The following is a 22,566-nucleotide window of genomic DNA, read 5'->3' as shown; positions in this document are numbered from 1 at the left end:
GAACAGAAACAAAATGTCGCAAACTAACAAATAGATTATCACCAAAGTATAGATACATAATATATGCAAATTAATGCAAATAAGTGCAAGTAGGTATCTAGACCCACAAAAAAAAAAAATAATAAAAGAAAAACTAACCGAAAACAAAATTAATTTTTTTAAAAGTTAACTGACTATTTAGTTTTCTGAGGTTATCTGATCAGAGAGATAAATGGCGTACCATGATCACCGATGTCTGGCACAGACTTGGTAATTGAAGAAGACGAAGAAATTGACTAAGACTTTAAAGTGAAATTCAGATTCACCCCCTTTTTGACCACGACTTGGGTTTATCCGTCTCAGAATATTAAATCTATTTTTTTAAATAGATATCTTTCCTGAGATATGACATGTTATAATTTTAATTTAAAAATTAAAAAAACATACGACATACAAAGCAATCAATTGCCACCTGAGATGTTGAGTAATTATAATTGTGAATTCCAATCGAAAAAAAAACAAATAAAAAAAAAATAATAATAAAATAAAAAAAATAAAACATAGATATTAATATCATGAAAATCCATTTACACATTTGACAAAAGCGAAATATTTAAAACTTTATTTGGAAAGGTTGCAAGACAAAAGGAGAAGACGGAGGATTTAAGATGGAAATGATATGGTAAAGTAACGTTTTATCTATCAAGCTAAAAGTCTAGTCATTTCATGGTAATTAAACGTTCGTGTACTTTTTATCCTTTGCTAGGAATTAATTATGTATGTGTGACAACTAAAATATAGTTTCATATTAGAGACACATAATAAACTTTTAAAACGAATGAACATATTTTTCACATCCATATCTTAAGTAGTACGTGAGCCGATTTTTGTTCAAAAAGCAGGATTTGAAAGTCAACTGCATCAACTATCAAATGTAGTTCCATTGGGTAATTATGAAAAAAATCAATTCATAACATGCTTACTTAATTCGAATATTTAAAATATGTATAAAAATTAACATGGTGCCAAATGACGTATATTTTGGGCTAATTTCGAAGTCTTCATAAAAATACAAGCAAATAAGCATGACATCTATGCAAATTTCATGAGTTTTTTTTTCAGATGATTTAAAGTTCAATATATTAAAGACCTATTATTGACATACAAGGGAATTAATCGAACATATTAATGTCGACATTTCAAGAGTGAAAAAAATATGTATCGAGCAATCCATATATTTTTGGATAATGGTGATGATGATGATGATGATGATGATGATGATGATGATGATGATAATAATAATAATAATAATAATAATAATAATAATAATAATAATAATAATAATAATAATAATAATAATAATAAGAAGAAGAAGAAGAAGAAGAAGAAGAGAAGAAGAAGAAGAAGAAGAAGAAGAAGAAGAAGAAGAAGAAGAAGAAGAAGAAGAAGAAGAAGAAGAAGAAGAAGAAGAAGAAGAAGAAGAAGAAGAAGAAGAAGAAGAAGAATATGTATCTAGATATAATGATGAGATATACTAAAAAAAAAAAGCGTTGAACAATGCTCCAAAAGTCAGTCACTCCTATTTTTATTGACATTCTAATATTATGAAAGTCTATACTCGTTTCTATGGCAATGAGAAAACAAAAACAATGAATGATATGGAGACAGTGCAGAGCGGTGTTTGTTATTCAACCATGGCAAGATGAATGATTAATATTAATAATAATAATAATAATAATAATAATAATAATAATAATAATAATAATAATAATAATAATAATAATAATAATAATAATAATAATAATAATAATAATAATAATAATAATAATAATAATAATAATAATAATAAACAATAAAAATAACAATAACAATAATAATAATAATAATAATAATAATAATAATAATAATAATAATAATAATAATAATAATAATAATAATAATAATAATAATAATAATGAGAAAAAGAAGAAGAAGAAGAAGAAGAAGAAGAAGAAGAAGAAGAAGAAAGAAGAAGAAGAAGAAGAAGAAGAAGAAGAAGAAGAAGAAGAAGAAGAAGAAGAAGAAGAAGAAGAAGAAGAAGAAGAAGAAGAAGAAGAAGAAGAAGAAGAAGAAAAGGAACAACAACAGCAACAACAACAACAACAATAACAACAACAAATGTACAGCGTGAAATAAAAAATTAAATAATTTTTTTTTCTTTTGATGAAATAAAAATTTGAACGACCATACTTCATAATATTTAGGACGTCATGAGGAATTTTTTTTATTTCTTAAAAATCTTTATGCAAAAATTGGACTAAAATTGAATATTTTATCTGTCAAATTTCTGGTGGCAAACCTTAATAAAGAAAAAGAAATGAAAAAAAAACAAAACTTTAGCTTTTAAATAGCGCAATATCACAAAACGTGCTCAAAGCGCTTTACAAAGGGTCCCTGACTGACAGCAACACGTAACATATAGAACAAGACATGAAGCCTGATAGGCGATAATACAAAAAAAATTTCCGACAGAGACAAAGCTGTCAACGGCCAGGTACTCATTTTACACCTGAGTACGGTGAGAGAATGTGAGTAAAGAGCCTTTTCCAAGGACTCAACTATGCGCCGAGCTAAGCTCGAACCCAGGACCTTCCGATCTGAAAGTGAGTGTCACACCACTAGACCACATAGCCGCACAAGAAAAGGAAGAACAAAACATTCAGAAGATAGACAAGACAGACAGAGGAGAGACAGATAGTCAGACAGACAAATAGACAGATGATCACAGACAGAAATATTTTAATACACAAACGCAGACAGCCAGTCGGACAGACAGTACAGAAAGGCAGTCAAACAGGCAAACAGACAGAAAGACAGGCAGAAAGACAGACAGACAGATAGATAAGTACCAATGTATTAGCAGAGATATGAATATCAAGCATACAAGATATCTAATGTAGGTAGTACACAATTGTGGAGAATCATCATAACATGAAAAGTTACACAACTTTGTTTTTAATTAAATTGTTATTTAAAATGGCAAATCGAAATTAATTTGAATTTGAGTGAGAGACGAAAACTTAAAATAAATGGGCCAGACAGAGGTAATCAGAATACAATCATAGAATCGATTACAATCATAGAATTACAATCACTATAAAACTATACATCGGCATAGTCAAGTCACAGTTGTAAATCATAATCATGAACAAAAGCCCGTTACATAAATCGTATAGGAATAAAAGAAAAAGATGGGGGGAGAAAAAATGATAGCAACAAGCAAGAAAAAAAAATAATAAAATAAAAAAAATTCATAGATATTTCAGACCTGCCATGTCTTGGAGGAGACCGTATTTTTTTTTTAAAGTGGAAATAGGAGGGGAAAAAATCTGACAAATAAATGAAGCTAAAATAACGAAGCTAAAAATCAAAACTGTTGTTTTTTTTTTTTTTTTTTTTTTTGTTTTTTTTTTTTAATAGAAGCATAAGAAAAACAAAAGAAGTCAGAAAATAAACCAAACCTTAAAATCGATAATTTATTTTTTTTTAATCGAAAACCAAATAATAACCACAATCTCAAAATAAGGGAATTTGGGGAGGGGAAAATAAATCTGATTGACAGGTTTGAAGCACGGGGATTGGAAAGCAAAGAAAGAATATCTAATTTGACATTTGAACTTAAAGGAACTTTTCATTCAAAAAAAATGTCGGCCACATACTCTAGCCTTCACCATAACTCCAAATAAAAATCAGTTGTGATCTTATAATTCATAACAGCATGATGCTTGAAGTGGAAAGAGATATCAATTGTGTGTCATTGCTGTGGTTAGAAAGAAGCTGAATGGATAAGTTGCTTGAATGACGTGTGTAGTAGAAGTGTGTAGTTGTGGAGACAGTGGTGGTAGGTAGTGAGTGGTAGCGGTAGAAGCAAAGTTAGAAATTAAAATATAGTAGTAGTAGATACAACAATCATGATGAAAATGATGAATGATGATGATAATAATAGTGACGGTGATGATGGAAATAAAATGTGAATAGGAGCATTAGCATCATGAGGCAGTAGGATCGTAACGAGTGAGGAGCATCACAGACGAGAGAGACATGCTGCGAGCGACATCAGGAACACAGTGAATACGCTGGTGCCCAGTACGCAGGCCCCATCTCCCATACTTCCCGATGCTGAAAGGCAAAAGAAAAGGCCGCCATTAGTCCAATGCTTATTTTGGAAGATGCAGAAATTGTGACAGGAAAATAATAATTGAAATAACACTGCGAGACAGAGATATAGGACAGAAAGGAAGGAGGGCAAGAGAGAGAGGGGGGGGAGAAAGGAAGTAGAGAGAAGAGGAGAGAGAGAGAGAGAGAGAGAGAGAGAGAGAGAGAGAGAGAGAGAGAGAGAGAGAGAGAGAGAGAGAGAGAGAGAGAGATTGATTGTGAAATAAATTTAGATTCTGTGCAATCAAAATTTCAATGTGAAGAAGAGGAGTAAAACATGCTATAGAATGAGTTATATGCAGTTATCATATGCAATTAATGCTCATCATCATAACATGAGAAAGAAAAATTGTCGCGTGACAGCTGTAAAAGAAAATATTATATGGTTTATTAAAGGTGGAAGGGGGGGGGGGGGGGTGCTAGAGTAGATTAGAAGTAAAAGAAATGTCTATTTATTTGCTTCAAGCTTGGTAATCAAGAATGGTTTCCTTGTCACTCTGTGAGTCGAGCAGGGTGAACATTTCAGACTAGAAAAATAGAGGATGGGGAAATTTTTGAAATTCATTCCCCATTCCAGATTTGTAAACATAAAACAAAAACAAACAAAAAACAAAATCTGTGGATTTTAAATAGCCATTCAAGAATCAACGTTATCGAGGCAGCTTTTATGTCAATTTTGGCCAATCGTCCGCTTTTATATCCGGACGGCTTGGGTTCGACTCTAAATGATACTTTTTTTTCTTAGAATTGGAAGTTTTATAGCTATCTTTATAATTCTGGCGTTCCTGTCAATCATCAGTAATAAAGTGGTGGATGTTTATAAGTAGTAATAAGATAGTATGTTTATCTTTTATGCAGATGCATCGTACGTGGGAAATACGTAATCACACTTGAACATTCCTGGGTGTTCATCTGAAAAAATGGCAATAAATGTGTGCGGGAAGAGGTTGATGTAGGTAGTAGATGCAAATAATAAGAATACTAATACTAACAATAATAATAATAATAATAATAATGATGATGATGATGATGATGATGATGATGATGATGATGATGATGATGATGATGATGATGATGATGATGATGATAATAATAATAATAATAATAATAATGCAGGGGTGGATGCTGGAAGCATAGTCATGCGGTTCCTGAAAGAAAATAGGAATCCACTACTCATTAGAAGCAAATAATTCTTACATAATGGATAGGATTGCATCACTGAATGAACTGCAAGCAATTTCCAAAACCTTTAGAATACGACATAGTCTTGTCAAACTCTTTTTTTTAAAAAACAAGTTTTTAAAACTTTTGGTCAGAAAACTCGCCCTTCAAAGATTAATCGCTTATAATGACCCTTATCTTGTCCACAGAGAGAGAGAGAGAGAGAGAGAGAGAGAGAGAGAGAGAAAGAGAGAGAGAAAGAGAGAGAGAGAGAGAGAGAGAGAGAGAGAGGTGAGAAAGAGAGAGAGAGAGAGAGAGAGAGAGAGAGAGAGAGAGAGAGAGAGAGAGAGAGAGAAGATAAGAAAAAGTGCAGCTATGTGGTCTTGTGGTATGACAATCGCTTTCAGATCGGAAGGTCCTGGGTTCGAACCTCGCTTTTTTCCTTGGAAAAGGCTCTATACTCAAATTCCCTCACCGTACTCAGGTGTAAAATGAGTACCTGGTCGTTAACGGCGTTGTATCTGTGGGGAAAAAAATTGTAATATCGCCTAACAGGCGCCATATCTAGTTCTACACGCTACGTGTTGCTGTTGGTCAGGGATCCTTTATAAAGCGATTTGAGCACGTTTAGATATTTAAGAAAACAAAAAACAACTCAACCTGAGACTATTCTATCGTTATGTGAAGGACGAGTTTTCTGACCAAAATTTCAAAAACGAGTTTTGTTTTTGTTTTTTTTTTTCCCTCCTTTTCAGAGTAGGGTAGAGAAGATACAATTCCTAAAATCTCTCTGAAGTGATTTTAAAAGGAGAGTTTGAATGTTCCAACTTTACAAATAAAGGGCACATGGCCCAACTAAAAATACTTTTCAAAGTTCACAAATTATAATTAGTCTATGCATTTTCAGATAGAACTCTAGGTATGTAATTTGGAGACAGCATAATAATATGGTTTTGGAAATTGACCATAAATGACAAAATGACATAATATAAATCACTTTTGAATATTGAAGCGGGTCTTTGCAATCAAAGGGTGTAACACACTTCAGACAACAATGTTTTGGTTGAAATTTAATACAATACACTACACTATCTATGAATGAAAAAGACTCAAAGAGTATTTCCTGGTTGTCATCTTTGGATATTTATTCTATTTTATATAGCATGCCCATGCCTCTATTTAAATCTAAATTTATATTTATAAAATCGAAGTGAATGACGAATTTACTCCAAACTGACGATTTCCTTAATTAGTAAGATATTGGTTGATATAATCATGATTTGTGTGGTGTTGAAAGTTTTACTGCGCAGAAATTTTTAATTTTTGTTGTTGTTGTCCTTGTTGTTGTTGTTGTTTTTGTTTGTTGATTGTTTGCTTTCAGTTGTTTTTTTTGTTTTTGTTTTTGTTTTTTTTGTGGGCGGCCCGGGGGGGGGGGGGGGGTATTTGCTGTTGTTATAATTGTGTGTGGGGGAGGTGGTGATGATAAATAAGACGTTAGTATCATTTATTATTATTCTACAAATACTACTACTACTACTACTACTACTACTACTACTACTACTACTACTACTACTACTACTACTACTACTACTACTACTACTATCATCATCATCATCATCATCAATATCATCAATATCATTATTATTATTATTATTATTATTATTATTATTATTATTATTATTATTATTATTATTATTATTATTATTATTATTTTTATTATTATCATTATTACTATTATTATTATCATTATTATTATTATTATTATTATTATTATTATTATTATTATTATTATTATTATTATTATTATTATTATTATTATTATTACTAACATTGTTTTGGCACTTTATGCGACTAAGACTAAACTTTTCAAATATGAGAAGATTTAAGCCATTCGGACTTTAAATGAATCTGTCCTCATTCGGTAACCTAGGGGGGGGGGGGGGGAGAGAGAGGATTGGTTGTTAGATAAGTAGGTTTTACAAGTTAGTTAATTGACCTTTGATACCAATGACATGAATGCTATATACTATTTTACCGCTGGAAATGGGGTATCCAAGCCAAGATACTTTTCACATAGAAAAAACACTTCCTATTGATGTTCATACTCTTTTACTTTATACATTAAATGAGTTTAGATAGAAAGAAGTTGACGTCACTGAGGTCTTTGTTATTAATTGTTTTTTTGCTATCCAGGTTTGTGAGTAATTCTCACTTAACTGTATTATCCAGACTATAAAACTTCATGGTTACACAGAATTTTGTGTGTTGGTCCTTTTCTACTTCCGGATGGCAATGTTGAGAGCTTCTTAGCCAAGCGCATACTATCTATATTATTATCTTACGATTTCAGCGCCTGCTCTTTTTTCATCCCATATTTTAATTCAGACCACGCTTGGAGTTAAAACCTCCATCCATACCCAATATTTATAATGTTCACCAATCGCTGACACCGAAAAGGAAATGCTGCATCACCACTGCTTTCATTTCACCAACTAAGCTATAGCAAATTTAACTGAACTTTAACCTGCACATAGCAATAGCATGCAGATAAGAAGAAATGACGTAAGTTGAAATACGGCAAGCCCCATTACTTGTTTTCTGACTGTTTGTTTTGTTTCTTTCTTCTTCTTTTTTAATATTACATTCTCAAATTCCTAAAAGACCAAAACACGAGTAGAAAATGCGTCATGTTTTGTACTGGTTCCTCGTTTATTGACACACATGCGCGCGCACAGAAATACACATCCACGCTGACGACTTCAGTAACCCATTCTCGATTTATTAATCTCATCACTCGTGTAACTCACACATCTTACAATAAGGAAACAAACAATATTGATTAATAAAACGCAGACAGACAGACAGAAAGACACGCACGGACTGGGAAGGAAGACACGAAACATTACCATCACGACAAATGACAAGATCAAACCATGCAGTTACGTTTCATGCTTTCACCTTGAATGTGCTAATACTGATCAGAAGAAAAAGAAGAAGAAGAGAAAATTTGTCTTCCTCACACTTTGAAAATGTCATTGACAAGAGAGATTGTATAGCAAAAAATAAAGTAGAAAACGAAAAAAAAAAAACAAATAATTAATTAAAGAGAAAAAAAATGACAATCCATAAGTACCCCGAGCAGAAAACACTATTAGAGCCACGTTGTTCTTTGTTGTTGTTGTTTTTTTTTTGGTTAGGTTTATCCCTCCCTCGCAACCCATCCACCCCCCCCCCCCCCCTTCACTGAAACTAAAAATAAAGTATGAAGACTCGTTAAAACACAAACATAATAAATAAAGAACAAAAACATATCAAAAAACATTTTTTTAACAACCAACAGTTAATAAAACAAACGCCTTTCCAACACTAGGAATAAACATGCAATTATTATGCACCCAATAAAATTGGAAATACATCAACTATTGTCTCTTGTCCAATCAATCTTTACGAATACGTACGTTATAATATATTATTTAAACATTTTGGGTTTTTTTAATTGAGGACTCCTCCAAAAAATGCTGCTGGATGCCTGTGTGAAGTTAGCATGACGATTTATTAATGTTCGTGCACTGGCTCCCTCAAGAGCTGGTAGTATAATATGCCGTCCTTATGAACCCCTTCCTGCTCCTCAAAGTAGTTCCAAGATTATAGTGACAGTCTGTATGTATTCTTTGAGGTTTATTTTCTATTGTGAGTAATAAATTGCGTTGTGACAGAGAGGGGAGGAATGGGCTGCCTTACTCTGACAATTAGTCGTTATTTATTTTTTTTTCTGTTTTTTTTTTTATTTATTTATTTATTTTGGCCAGAAAATAATATCTTAAAATATCAACCAATTAAACTGGGCTCTAAACTGCCCCCAAAAAAATCTCAAACCCGACATTTTTTTTTTGATGTTGAAGATTTTTTTTAAAAACAAGTTTGAGATTCATTTTAAATGGTCGATATTTATTTGGGGGCGAAAAAGTTTGCTGGCCAAAATGTTTTTTTTTAAATTGTCATTGTAGAGCAGTGTTGACAATATACACCATGAGGGGTTAGAGAACTTCTCAAAACAGGAATGCTGGGATATAGTATAATTAAACGTGGAACAACATAGGGCGGATGGTTGTATTAAAACATCTTTCATATTGCCTGTTACCCCTTTGTCATCGATCAACGATGAAGGTCGTCGAGAGTTGCGTTCTTCAACACATTGTATTTTGAAGTCACTTTCCTTTGCCAGATAGTTTATGGTGTGTGTGTGTGTATGCATGTTTTGATTTTTTTTCTTTGTGTGAGAGTGTGTCTGTGTTAGTGTGCGCACGCTATAGATAGAATGAAGTTGACGTCACTCATGTTTTTGTTATTGATTGTTGACATTCACGTTTATGAGTAATTCTCACTAAACGATATAACCAGACTATAAATGACCAAGATTTCACACAGTTTTGTGTGTTGGTCCGTTATATTTCCGGATGTTGTGAGTTTCATCACCAAGCGCACACTATCTCATTTAACGTAAAGAAGACTGGATTTTGATCTCTTAACAAATACAAAAGGAGTATTTAAAACAAAAAAGATGTGCAAAAATCAATGTTTAAACTATTTTTAGATTGTTTTTATACCGACAATAATTGTATGCATTGATATTAGTTTGACAGGACCTGCTCGTTTAGGTGATATTATTATTCTTATCATCGCTATCACCATCATCATCATCTTCTTCTTCTTCATCAACATCATCGTATTATAATCATTATCATTATCATAATTATTATCATTCTTTTTATTTTTGTCATCATCGTCATCATCATCATCATCATTATTATTATTATTATTATTATTATTATTATTATTATTATTATTATTATTATTATTTATTATTATTGTTATTGTTATTATTATTATTATTATTATTATTATTATTATTATTATTATTATTATTATTATTATTATTATTATTATTACTGTTTTGTTTATTGTTGTTTTTGTTGTTCTTCCTCTTCTTGTTCTTTTTGTTGTTGTTGTTGTTGTTCTTGTTGTTGTTGTTAATGTTGGTGGTGCTACTGTTCTTGTTTGATTTATTGTTTATTTGTCATTTTATTGATAATTCGCAAACCTATCAATGAGTAGTATAGAAGGTCTCTTAAGGACACATTATGCCGCAACCCTTATTGGACCATGATATGAGGGAAAATTGACGGTATAATTACTATGTGATATCGTTAAATAGGAAATCTAAAAGCAACTACACAAAATAGCTCTCGGATTTTATAGAAGAGATAAGCGCAAGATTCTCCTCATGATTGATGATACCGCTCTATTTATTATTATTATTATTATTATTATTATTATTATTATTATTATTATTATTATTATTATTATTATTATTTGAAAACTCCTGTTTGCTTTAAGTAATTATCATTATATTCCTATTTCCAGTAACTTTGGTAAAATAAATATTTACAGTAGATATTTCTTGAAACATATTTTCTCACAAAAATTTAATTTGGTTCATAATAGCTAAAATCAAGGTACTCTGGACCAAATTTGTAATTATTGAACCTACTTTTCAAAAATCAAAGAAAGCTATGAATTGTTAATGCCCTTTAAAATACTTTAATAAAGAGTACAAGTTGTAATCAATGTTAGTACTAGTACTATTATAATAGTGGGGTGGGGGGGGGGGATTCTAATATTTACGAAATCATTACTTGATTAGTGTGGAAGTTCAGTTGGGTATTAAGGTTTTGAACCAATTTCGTGCGTTAAGAAAATGCAATGTGCAGAAGGTTACCTGGAGTTGATAAATTGCATTGATAATCTAAATAATTCAATAAATAAATAAATAAATAATGACAAGCTAGCCTTTCAGTCAGTCAGAAATAAAGCTGGATATAAAGAATCATTTCCAAGTTTGTTTGGGTTTTATTTTACCCGTTCAGATAATGACAACTTCTATGATGACAATGTATATGATTCTTTGTGTCGTAAATGACTTGAACATAGAGAGATCTTTTCCTTTTAATATTTATCTTGAAAATCAATTACAACTGAACAACTTTGAAAAAAAATGCCGTATACTTTTTTTTTAATCCCCACGTCGTTGATGCATAAATTATGATCAATTTTGAACAAACTTAACATATTATATTATCAAACTTTATGATAAGCAATCAACAATATGCTAAAGATCTGGATATAAAATACACTATGTTATTTACAGTGAACAATTGATACTAAAAAGTTTCCCACAAAATCCATAGGCTGGATTTAGAAAATAACGGTTAACAAGCTTGAAAACCCGATTTGGAGAATCTAAATAGATGGTCGAAATCTGATGCATTTATCATGCAATTTTCTACTTAGTTTCAATTCTATATCATTATCTCAACAGCATATCATCCTGACGACAACAACAACAAAATCGAATTGTTTTATAATCTTTCTGATTCCACTTAAGTGTGAACCCTCTCAATAGGGCACCTAGCTCCCCCCCCCCCCCCCCCCCCCGCAAATTCCCATCTACGAATAATTAATTGGTGAGAAAACAGCTAATCTGACTGACTGATTGACATAGTAAATATAATTATTATAGAAGATGTAGAGACAGTATATAGTAGAGTCGCGATGAAGGCAACAGCATGCTTGGTCTAAAGAAGTCACTGGCAACTATCCTGCAAATGTATTTTATAACTAGAAAAAAAAAGAGAAGAAAAGAAAGAAATAGACAAATACGATAACTAAACAAACATGATTTTTAAAAAAAACATCATTGAAAAATATTTGAGATTTTCAAACAGTTGAAGGGGAGAACAGGGGTAGATAGTATGCAGTTGGGATGGTTGGTGGAAGAGAAGTGAAAGATGACAAGATTGATGATGAGGATAAATGTAGTGAGGAAAGATAACGTATTCATTAGAAGTGACATGCATGGTTAAGGGATGGAATCGAATGATTTAGATAACATGATAGAATATTTCTTGAGATATATATTTAATCAGAAAAGAGAATGAAAACATGATCAGAAAATGTTGTGTTTGTGTTCAGAAGCGGTTGATAAAATGTCGTTGTGGTGTACAGTGTCCTACCAATGTCAATAAAAAAAAAACTATGTATATGTAAAGGCTGATTGTTAGTGTTGTTTCAATTGATGTTGATGATGTTGCTGCTGATTAAGATCACACACATTAGCCCAATCACTGACTAATGACAAACACACAAATTAAAAAAATTCATATAAAAAGAAAAAAATAATCACTAATAAAAACATAAGATGAAGAAAAGAAAAAGAAGAAAAAAAAGGCAAGGGGCTAAAAAACAAAACAAACTTTTTTGCATTTTCCATTTTGCTGATATATATTTTCTAAATGAGGCTTGTCCACTAATTACCAAAAAAAATCAAAATTTAAGCTAAAAAACTATAAAATATTCGTCTGAGTTTGAATCAGCGTGCAAATTAGAAAGGTAAACAAGCCCTAAATAAAAAGAGATACATTATGCAATATACTATAATACATTTCTAAATAAGTTCTATTTGTGTGAAGACGTATAACATATACTATTTCCGAGACATGTAAAATCTATTTATTTATGAACTTATTTTTTATGGAAAGAGACACAAATGACAAAAAGATATGCAGAGTTGTACACAATACAGCAAAACACACGGCACGGTGTACAAATAAAGTGCATTGTGACGACAAAAACGTCAAAACAGGGGAAACAACTAACATGAACAAAACAGATATATAGGCCTAAGTTCTTCTTGAATGTAACTGCCGTCGTAGAGGTTGCTAAAAGAAACTCGGCTCAATAATTATGTTAAAAGGAAAACAAATCCATCAATAATCTTTCGATCAATAGGTAATTATTAAATTGGTCTTACAAAATATTCTAGATTTTCAACTCAATTAGAAAAGATTTCAATGTCACTGTACTTTATCCACATAAAAACGGAGGTGAAGGCCGATTGAATGTTAAAGGCAACCCTTACCACGGTGTAAATCTTCTCGTTTTTTCCCTTGTATTGATCGAAACAAAATGTGAACAAATACTTGGGAATTATTTTTTTTTTAAACAAAAAAAAATTGATTATGGATAATAATTGGTAAGCAATTTGTAAACTAATATTACAAGTTATTTATAATTTATTTTTGCTGGTGCTCCATCTATTGTTGTCTTTGCTGTTATCGTCGCTGTCGTTTTGCTGATTTTCTTTCCTTCCTTGATGGGTATTTGACATCTGTGGCATGTCGACATCAAGACTTTCAACATCTCTAAAGACTTTAAAATCTTCAGGGTTAAGAATGTCGCGTACTTCCTCGTCTTCTCATACGAAGACTGTTTAAATACGTCCTTTTTGACTTAGATTGCTCTCATGGTTGTGATTAACACTCAGGGTAATGATTAATACTTCTCATAACAATGAGCTCGTCATTTGCGTTCTATCATAAGAGTTCTATGAACTTGCAATCATTTCGCAAACGGCACTCTCTCTCTCTCTCTCTCTTTAACAGTCCCATTGGCAGCAAAACTCAATTCAAGTAGGTAGTGGGAAATTATAAACAGGACAGATTGTTTATTGCTAACAATTTCTATGAAACAGAAAATACGGAAGTAAAACCCAGTCGGGGCTTAACATACAATAAATCTGAATCTTTTTTTTTTTTTTTTGTATTGTTAGAAAGTTTGTGCAACATCCTCGAGACACGCTAGGTAATGTAACAAAAATTCAAAAATTATATACGAAATTATCAAAGGCGCATTAAAAAAATGTATTCGTTAACTGTCTCGTCCACATAATCAACGACTGTATACCTATTAAAAGATACCAAGCTTAAAAAGACAATGCAACTATACGTCTAGTGCCCGCTGCTATGACATGAAAAGTTTCGCAAGTTTAGTCCTTAACGCAAATAATGTATTTTTAACAAGCCCTTCCGCCATGGCATCATTAGATACCGTCGCTTGGCATTCAATGAAGGTATATTATAGATAATCCATCAAACAAGATGTCTGATATCATCCATGTTGTCCAAACACTCTATATACACTTGAATATGATTCCTAGACTGTAAGAATTAAAAACTACAGAATAACAGGGAAAAGAGATGCCACTTAGAACGTATAAAACAAAACAAACAAAACAAAAAAAGAAAATTTCTGAAAGACTTGGTAAAATATCTAAAGTCATTTCCAAAAAGTCAAAAACCAAAACTAAAGTGGCGTCCCTGGAAGAAAAGGGTTAAATGGTGCATCTAATGGGGAATGAGAGGACATGCTCTAGCTGAAACATTGGATAAAATAAATAATGATAGTCTTTGAATGTTTTAATGTCTATGAACAACACACATCCATAACAGTCCAAACGACATATCAATGTAAAAATAGAGAAAAGGATATGATTTTTAAAATGATATATCACTTCTAGCGATAGACATCAACTAATCTAGGCTATTTAGGCAGGAGATTGCAGCCTTACGATACGCATTGGGAGAGTATGTGCTAATAGGATTCAAAAGTCTGATGTCACATCCGCCCAGCAACGAGCACCTTGGTTCTAAACAAAGAAAATCGGTACTTTTTATTCTTCATGCTGGCTAGAACTTTTTCACATGTCATGTGATCAGAATGTATAAAAGTCAAAACATGATCAGATTTATAATCCATCTATAATGGATACACTTTTATGCTCGTCAGAGAAGTATTTCATAAAAGCGTCCGCCATTGTTCCGAAAGTTTAGAACCAGTTACTAAGATACTATCCGTCATTACGAGGGAAGTGCCGTCACGACTGTTGAAGCCTATTGACATAACAGTGAGTGAGTCGCCTAAAAATATTCTTACACCCCGTTCCTCGATTAAACTACGAGTCAGTCAAATAAATATACCAAACCGATTGATGATGTGGTACGCCAAGAAATACTTTATGGTGTTATTATTATACTCCATTTAATTTTATTACTTTATATTCTTAAATTGTCTAAACAATGAGATTAAGGTTTTACAATTTCAACCGAAATAGGTGCCTTATTGGCATCGAGGAAATATCCTGTAGTAGACTCAGGTCATTCGGATATTGGGTCTAAATAAATCACGATGACGGTCAATGTAAAAATCGTATAATGGTGGTACAAAATACAATTATTTGTAAGAAATAGCATGATTGAACACATCTATAATGTTGAAATAAATATTTTTTTTAAAAAAGAAAAAAAACAAGGCAATGGGTACACTACAACCGGTCACAAAAATTATTTTAAAATGATAAATAAATTGCAGCTTGATCTAACCCAATAAAAACTAAGTTCCGTTTTCTTAAAACCATCTCTAGACTGGTCACAACAAACATCATAAATACTATAACATACAGTCAAATAAAGACTAAAATACTGCGTGCGCACAAACACACACACAAACAAACACACACGCAAAAACCTTATAACCACACATATGCATACACTCTTCCATATTCGGATAAAGCACACACGCTAAAGTTAGGACGTCTTATACAACGCCCAAACTTTACGATAAGAATGCTTTTAACAGGGTAAAACCTAGGACTTCATAATAATCTCTATAGATGTCGCTGGGTAAAACGCATTAAAACCCAACTGGGGAATAAAAGAAATCTTACAAAATATTGGGGATCATTCATGGCAAGGTGAAACCACGGAGTATAGACCAAATACCGATGACGTCACGAATATATCATACTCGGTTGCTTCCCTTGTGTCGAGTACACTAACTTCCGATCGCTTTGTTTACATATTATATAATTGCATGAATATGTATATTTTTATCTCTATCGGTAATGGCAAATAATGCTAAAAGATGAATATCGGAACATGAATTATGCATGGAAGATACCAATCGCTCGATTATGGACGAGTAAGAAGTCAGATTGTTTCATAAATATTATATCACTTCGTATTTTTTTGGTTTTAAAAACGCTTCCAGAGAAGGTGGAAAGCTCTTTGTCAGACACTGACTTGATGACAAGAAAAGCCTATTGTTTGCTAGACGGGCTAAAGTAACCATTGTTTTGCTGTTTCAATTGCGCAAGAATCTTTTTTTGTTTTGTTTTTTAATCTGGATCATTTCCGCGAACAATCACTAATCCGTATTTTTTTCCAAATAACTTTTCTAGTATTGGAGGTTCTTTACGGCGAACGTCACAAAGTCGATATTTTGACATAGCGTCATATATATAGATATACGTATCTTGCTCTTGAATTCTAGCCATCATGATAAAAACCATTAATGTGATCAATAACTCGGGCACATAAAAAATAGTAGAGTATGTATTTGTAGTGATATAGATTGATAGCAAATATGAAAAACATTCTTAAAGGCTCAGAATAAAAATAAAAAAAAAGAAAAAAAAAAAGAAAAAAATATTTTAAGCACCGTAGATCACGTTATGCACTTAATAAATTACTTTTAATACTAATAGGTAGATATACTGTGTTTTTTTTAATAATGGAAAAACCTTGCAATCATTTGCATGATGGGAAGAGGGACGGGAAGGGGTGATGGTATAACATGCAGACTTTTTTGGCAGAACTAGAGAAAGCGGGGCACGACCAGTGAAAGGAGACAGACGCTGGGACATCAATATTGACAGGAATTTCCTCTTCTCTCAACCACTTCCTTCGAACGGAAAACACAATTCTGTTTTCATTCCCCATGACAAGTGCCATCGACGAAAATATAAACCAGGTAGGTGGTGTGAACTTTGTTGACGCGGAATTATTCATCGGAAAGAGGCAGTCTCTACGCGTGGCCATCGTTAACTTATAGCCTGACGAGCCTACAAAGACTTATAATTTGACGTCATTTTTAGGTTTGTGCAGCGTCTAGTGAGTTCTCTTTAGTAGAACTCAAGGAAACAAGTGATCCCATTGGTTGAATTAATGAAAACAACTCACGATTCGTTTTCTTTTGTGGCCAAAGACTTGTCTTTTGGCGTAATTTTTTGGTCAGTGTCAAGCTATAAGTTAACGATGGCTACGCCTTACGACAGGTCAATAAAATATGCTATATCATACATATTACCATCAGTCAAACATTTACCCGAATGAAAAGAAAATTTTGGAAATGACAAGTCTCCCTGGCCGCATCATTCCCTCTGAATTTTTAACCCTACTTCTTACTTAGGGAAACCAGTGACTTAGCAGATGATTCAATTAAACCAAAATGGAATTTTAGGTGTCATTTTAAGTAGGTGAAGTGACGTATTCACTTACTGTATAATACAAGATAACTAAGCAGTGGAGATGCAGATATTTTGCGAGATTCCAGCATTGTGCATGCTCTCTCTCTCTCTCTCTCTCTCTCTCTCTCTCTCTCTCTCTCTCTCTCTCTCTTTCTCTCTCTCTCACACACACACACACACACACACAAATATTTTACTTCAAGTAGCTTTGTGCTGTCAAAGCGTCCAACGGGCGACACGATACCAGTGGAATTCATAATATACATCTTACGGTGCTCAAAGCTGGCTGCATGCGCTCCAGAACTGTAGTAAGTAAACCCGAATAGAGTGGTCACATGTTGTGGGCATTAAATTCTACGAACTCAAAATACAAAATCTTGTGACTGCAAAATTATGATCAGTCTCAATGACAAAGCGTTCCAGTGAAAGCATATAAATCATACTACAGAAAAGGAATTATATCTTATAAAATATAAAAAACAAGGTCTGAAGGAGAACCAAAAGGAGAGCATTGATATCCCAAACAAAATAGCAATGACCTGCAAATACCAAAAAATAAAATATCAAATGAAAAGACAAGAGGCTGGATAAATTCAAAACAAAACAAACAAACAAAAATATAATAATAATAATAATAATAATAATAATAATAATAATAATAATAATAATAATAATAATAATAATAATAATAATAATAATAATAAGCAACCTGAATTTATAGATTTTTTTTTCAAAATCAAATAAATAAAAAAAATATACAAAATTCAAACAAATGGCAAGAAGCTAATCGGCGACGTGGGGCTTAAATGAATGCGAGCCCGTCAATCAAATGAACGAAAGCAGACGTGGAGACTTAAGGACGATGCAGCTCACAGCTCAGCAGACATCGCAGTAGAAACAAAAATATATAAATGATATTCTTATAATAATATATAATAATATCGTACCATCGATTGCACGGCTGCAGCAGCACGGATAAATGACAACCATACCATGTCTTTGGACAAAGGAGCTAAAGTGAAAGAAATACCTGAGCTACTCCTATCAGCAGAAGAAGAAGCATCTTTCCCAGCACCTTCATCTTTCTTCTCACTGGTACTCGGGGAACTAGTACCTTCTCCTTCTTCTCCTTCATTATCTTCCTCCTCGGTGTAATCTGAATCGGTTATTGATGTGATTGGAGGACGGATGTCATCATATTTAAACACAGAAATAATAGGTCTAAGATATCAATTATATCGTCTGGTCATGACAATAAGAGAAGGAAAGAAAAAACTGCAACATACAGACCATATTATATTTCTACAAAACAGTTTTCTAAAAAGTAATAAGAAGATGTAAGCAAGAACTAGCTGTTGATGAGAAGAAGAAAAAAATAACGCAAGAAAGAAAAAATATATTTCCTTGGACTTCACTCCTGACACATGCAGGGAAGTTTCTTTGACAAGGGTTATCTAACACTGTATGAGCATCTGTTGTTGTTAAATCAATCTCGAGTTCAATATTTTTGCTATTTTACAAAAGAAACATTAACCTTCAAGATCATAAGAAGAATTATTTTTGGGAGATAAAATGGAAGAAAGATAGCTTCTTAGGATAAAATAGTATTTTTCGTTGCTTTAACCATTGGCTGTTGATCTCTCATGACCCCATATTAATATTATGGTAACAAAGACATATCACGCAATGAGGAATGGAATGTGACATTCTCTTCGCCCTAAACCAGATTTATATTCTTTTACAGACTTGCTATGCTGTTTGATGTTAAGACGTCAGATTTTCTTTTCGCTACTATAACTATGTGATTGCACTAATACTGTGTCTACTATATTTTGAAAGGAAAAAGAATAAAGCCAGACATTGTGTCCCCAGTCCCAATATAGTGGATGCATCAACACATTTTGCCGCCTAGAGGTGTGTTAAAGTTGATTAAAGTTTAAAAAAAAAAAAAACATGTTAAGCGATATTAGTGTTAATTTGTAAAGGATAAGAACACTATATAATATTCCTTATCAGATAATTTTGTGAAATTGATAGTGGTAAGAAGGCGAATGTTTGTGAGGGAACCAAATCAACCAATAAGCTGGTAATAAAATATAAATATTATAGGCATTAATATTCGAGTATTGTCCTTCCTTCACGGCTGTCCGCACAACCCGTCTAAAGTCAATCCCTTGATATGTAGGTACCTCTGTCGGCTTGGTTTTATCCAATGGGATTTAGGTCCCAGTGGGGTTTTTTTTTTTTTTTTGTTTTTTTTTTTTTTTATTTTGCTGCTGTAAGTGTTGGGACTGTTTTCTTGACGCCTTTGTGTGTACTTGGTGACAAAATCCCTGTCAAATTCCTTTCGGCAAGGATGATAGTAATCCTTTAATCTATAAATTTGCAATTATATATATATATATATATATATATATATATATATATATATATATATATATATATATATATATATATATATATATATATATATATATATATATATATATATATATATATAATTGAAATGTTCAAATGGTGAGAGGCTTAAAGATCACTGAAATGAAATCTGCCTTGCTTGATCAATCCATGATCAGAACGAGTTACAAACGAGCTTTTAATTTGGTTCTGTTTTTGTATTGTTTTTTTGTTTTTTTGTTTTGTTTTTTTTTTTTGCTTTGTTGTTGTTTTTGTTTTTTCTTTACTTTTTTGTTTGGGAGGGATTGTTTTTTTTTTGTGTGTGTGTTTTTTTTTCTGCTGATTTTGTTTGTTTTTTTGCTTGTTGTTGTTTTATTTATTTTACTTTTGTTTTGTTTTTGTTTTTTATTTTTTATTTTTTTATTTTTTCTTTAAACAGCCATTTTCTAACCAATTGGTGGGTATACTTGGTAAAGACTAATTATAGAGTTTGACTTTTCAGTGAAGTGACTTGGTTTGCGCGGACCCTTGTAAGGTGCCGACAGGCAAGAACATTCACTCGAACAAATTTTAAGGAAGAAGGGGGGGGGGGGGGGCTTTAGAAAAATGCTGGATGGTAAACTTTTTTTCTCCAACGTTAACATTTACTTGGAATTGAATATTGCTTCAAGAAATAATATCTGAAAGATCCAAATGGTATATTCTATGATATTCTCTTGTTTTAAAAAAAATATATATAATATATATATTCATGTGAACCACATGAAACGACATGAATTTATTATGTCTTATTGGATAATTGTCAGTTGTCTTCATCAATTTACCCATTCATCCAATTTCCAGTCAATTCCAATTTTTAATCTATTTCTTCACATTTATTTATTGAAGTCTCCAAATACCAATACCCTTTACTAAAAAAAAAAAATTTAAAGGCTTGAACATTTTTCTCGTGAAGAGTATATATATATGAAAATATTTTGTGCAACGTTTCTCTAACATGCTATTATCATTTTTTCTTTTCCCTTTAAATCTTGATGATCTATTTTTTGGAGTCTTTCTATAAAGCGCAAAACACACATGGAAAAAAATCTGTCAACATTGGCACTAATATTAATAGTTGGTCTATGTCCAGGTGTCATTTTCTATTGCTTTAATCTCTATCTTCTACTTCTCTTTTCTTGTTTTTGTTTTTTTCTTTATTCGGAAAACATATTATTTAAAATAAAGTTTTATTTGTTATATAAGTTAAATAAAATATGATCCCAATACCATCTAACCACCTAACAATTTCTTTCCTGCTTTTCTCAATAATCCTCATATTATGAATTTCATCAATACAAAAAGAGAATTTTTAAATTTAAAAAAAAAACAAAAAAAAAGTGTCCATCCATCTGAGGGAGAGGTGAGTAAGATTCGGTACCGACACCTCCCCCTCTTTTCCTATACAATATTCCACTTTTATCCGTTTTTTTTTTTTTTTTTTTTTTTCCTTTTCTTTTCTTTTCTTTGTTTATTTTTTTTTAGATTAAAATGCCTGTAATATTACGAGTGAATTTTTAAACACAAACACGCACATTAAAAAAAAATAATAATAAAATAGAGAAGAATGGAAAAGAATTCCACACCACAGCGACATGACAATTTGAGAGGGGGTAGTTGTATGAGGGTAGACTGCGGCAACAGCAGTGTCTGCCGCGTTCATGAATAAATCTTACCAGATGCCGATTTGTCACCTGAGATGGGATTCAAAACATAACGATATTGTGAGAATTATTATAGGAACGAGTCATACATAAATTGAGGTCCTCCTTCCTTTGTTAGTATAAGAAATTATATTTAGGTACCAGAGTACAGGAAATTTCTTACATCTAGCTCACTATCTCTTTCTGTAAAGTATAATCTATAACTACCTTTTTCTGTAAAGTATACTCTATCACTATCTCTTTCTGTAAACTATAATCTATCACTATCTCTTTCTGTAAAGTATAATCTATCTAAATTTAAACAGTTATCTCGGATAGAGCTATATTGTTGTTAAGGTCTCATGTCCTCTTATTATTGGGGACACACAGGTTAGGGTTTTAAACTTGCTGAAATTTCTGCAGTGTTTGGTCAATGTTTCGTTACACTGTTATGCTGTTCAATTTAATTTTCTTTTCAGATAAACCCTTTTCCCCCCCTTGCAAAATCTTTTTTTTCCCCGGCAAAATCTATACTTAAATTGTTCGTTTAAGCGTATAAATTTTTAATCTATTCGACCAAATTCACTCTTTACTTTCCACATTGCTTAGATTAAGGGACAATATTTTACCTAGCAATTATAACGATGTGTTCAGAATATTTATAAAATAAACTTTTGACGTAAAAATGAACAATTAAGTTTGGCCAGGTTGAAGGCAGATGGTGGATGGTAGAATCCATTTTAAGGGATGTTGTTTTTATTCAACAACAAATTCATACCTGAAGAGGATGGCAATTAATGGTCTATTGTCGTCAGCTTTGGTCAAATTTGTGAGTTATAATAGGCTTAGAATATTTGAGCATTTTCTTCATAAATATTAGCAATCGCCAACGATAAGTTAACATGAAATATATTTAAATACATTCATTTACTAATTTATTTAATTATTTAT

At 32.0% G+C, this 22,566-nt stretch overlaps 1 protein-coding gene across 4 annotated transcripts in view; it reads right to left on the bottom strand.

Annotated features, from left to right (window-relative positions):
- LOC144960107 (neural cell adhesion molecule 1-like) overlaps positions 1-22,566 on the bottom strand; it is a 192,799-nt gene that overhangs the window by 23,111 nt on the left and 147,122 nt on the right. The window contains exons 16-17 of one of the 4 annotated variants that reach the window (XM_078893068.1): positions 18,567-18,692; positions 3,494-4,137 (exon numbers count right to left, since the gene is read on the bottom strand). In XM_078893068.1, coding sequence (XP_078749194.1) covers positions 4,043-4,137; positions 18,567-18,692 — 221 coding nt within the window. In that variant the 3' untranslated portion in view covers positions 3,494-4,042. Of the gene's footprint in view, positions 1-3,493; positions 4,138-18,566; positions 18,693-21,648; positions 21,667-22,566 lie in introns of those variants that run through there. The other 3 variants (XM_078893067.1, XM_078893066.1, XM_078893070.1) reach the window with 3 other exon arrangements.

The sequence above is a fragment of the Berghia stephanieae genome, chromosome 14 (genome assembly GCF_034508935.2).
Source record: "Berghia stephanieae isolate SIO BIC M18660-M18661 chromosome 14, UCSD_Bste_1.3, whole genome shotgun sequence".
In the NCBI taxonomy this organism is placed as follows: domain Eukaryota; kingdom Metazoa; phylum Mollusca; class Gastropoda; order Nudibranchia; family Aeolidiidae; genus Berghia; species Berghia stephanieae.
The sequence above is the reverse complement of the archived record's forward strand: the minus strand, read 5'-3'. Positions and strand labels throughout refer to the sequence as shown.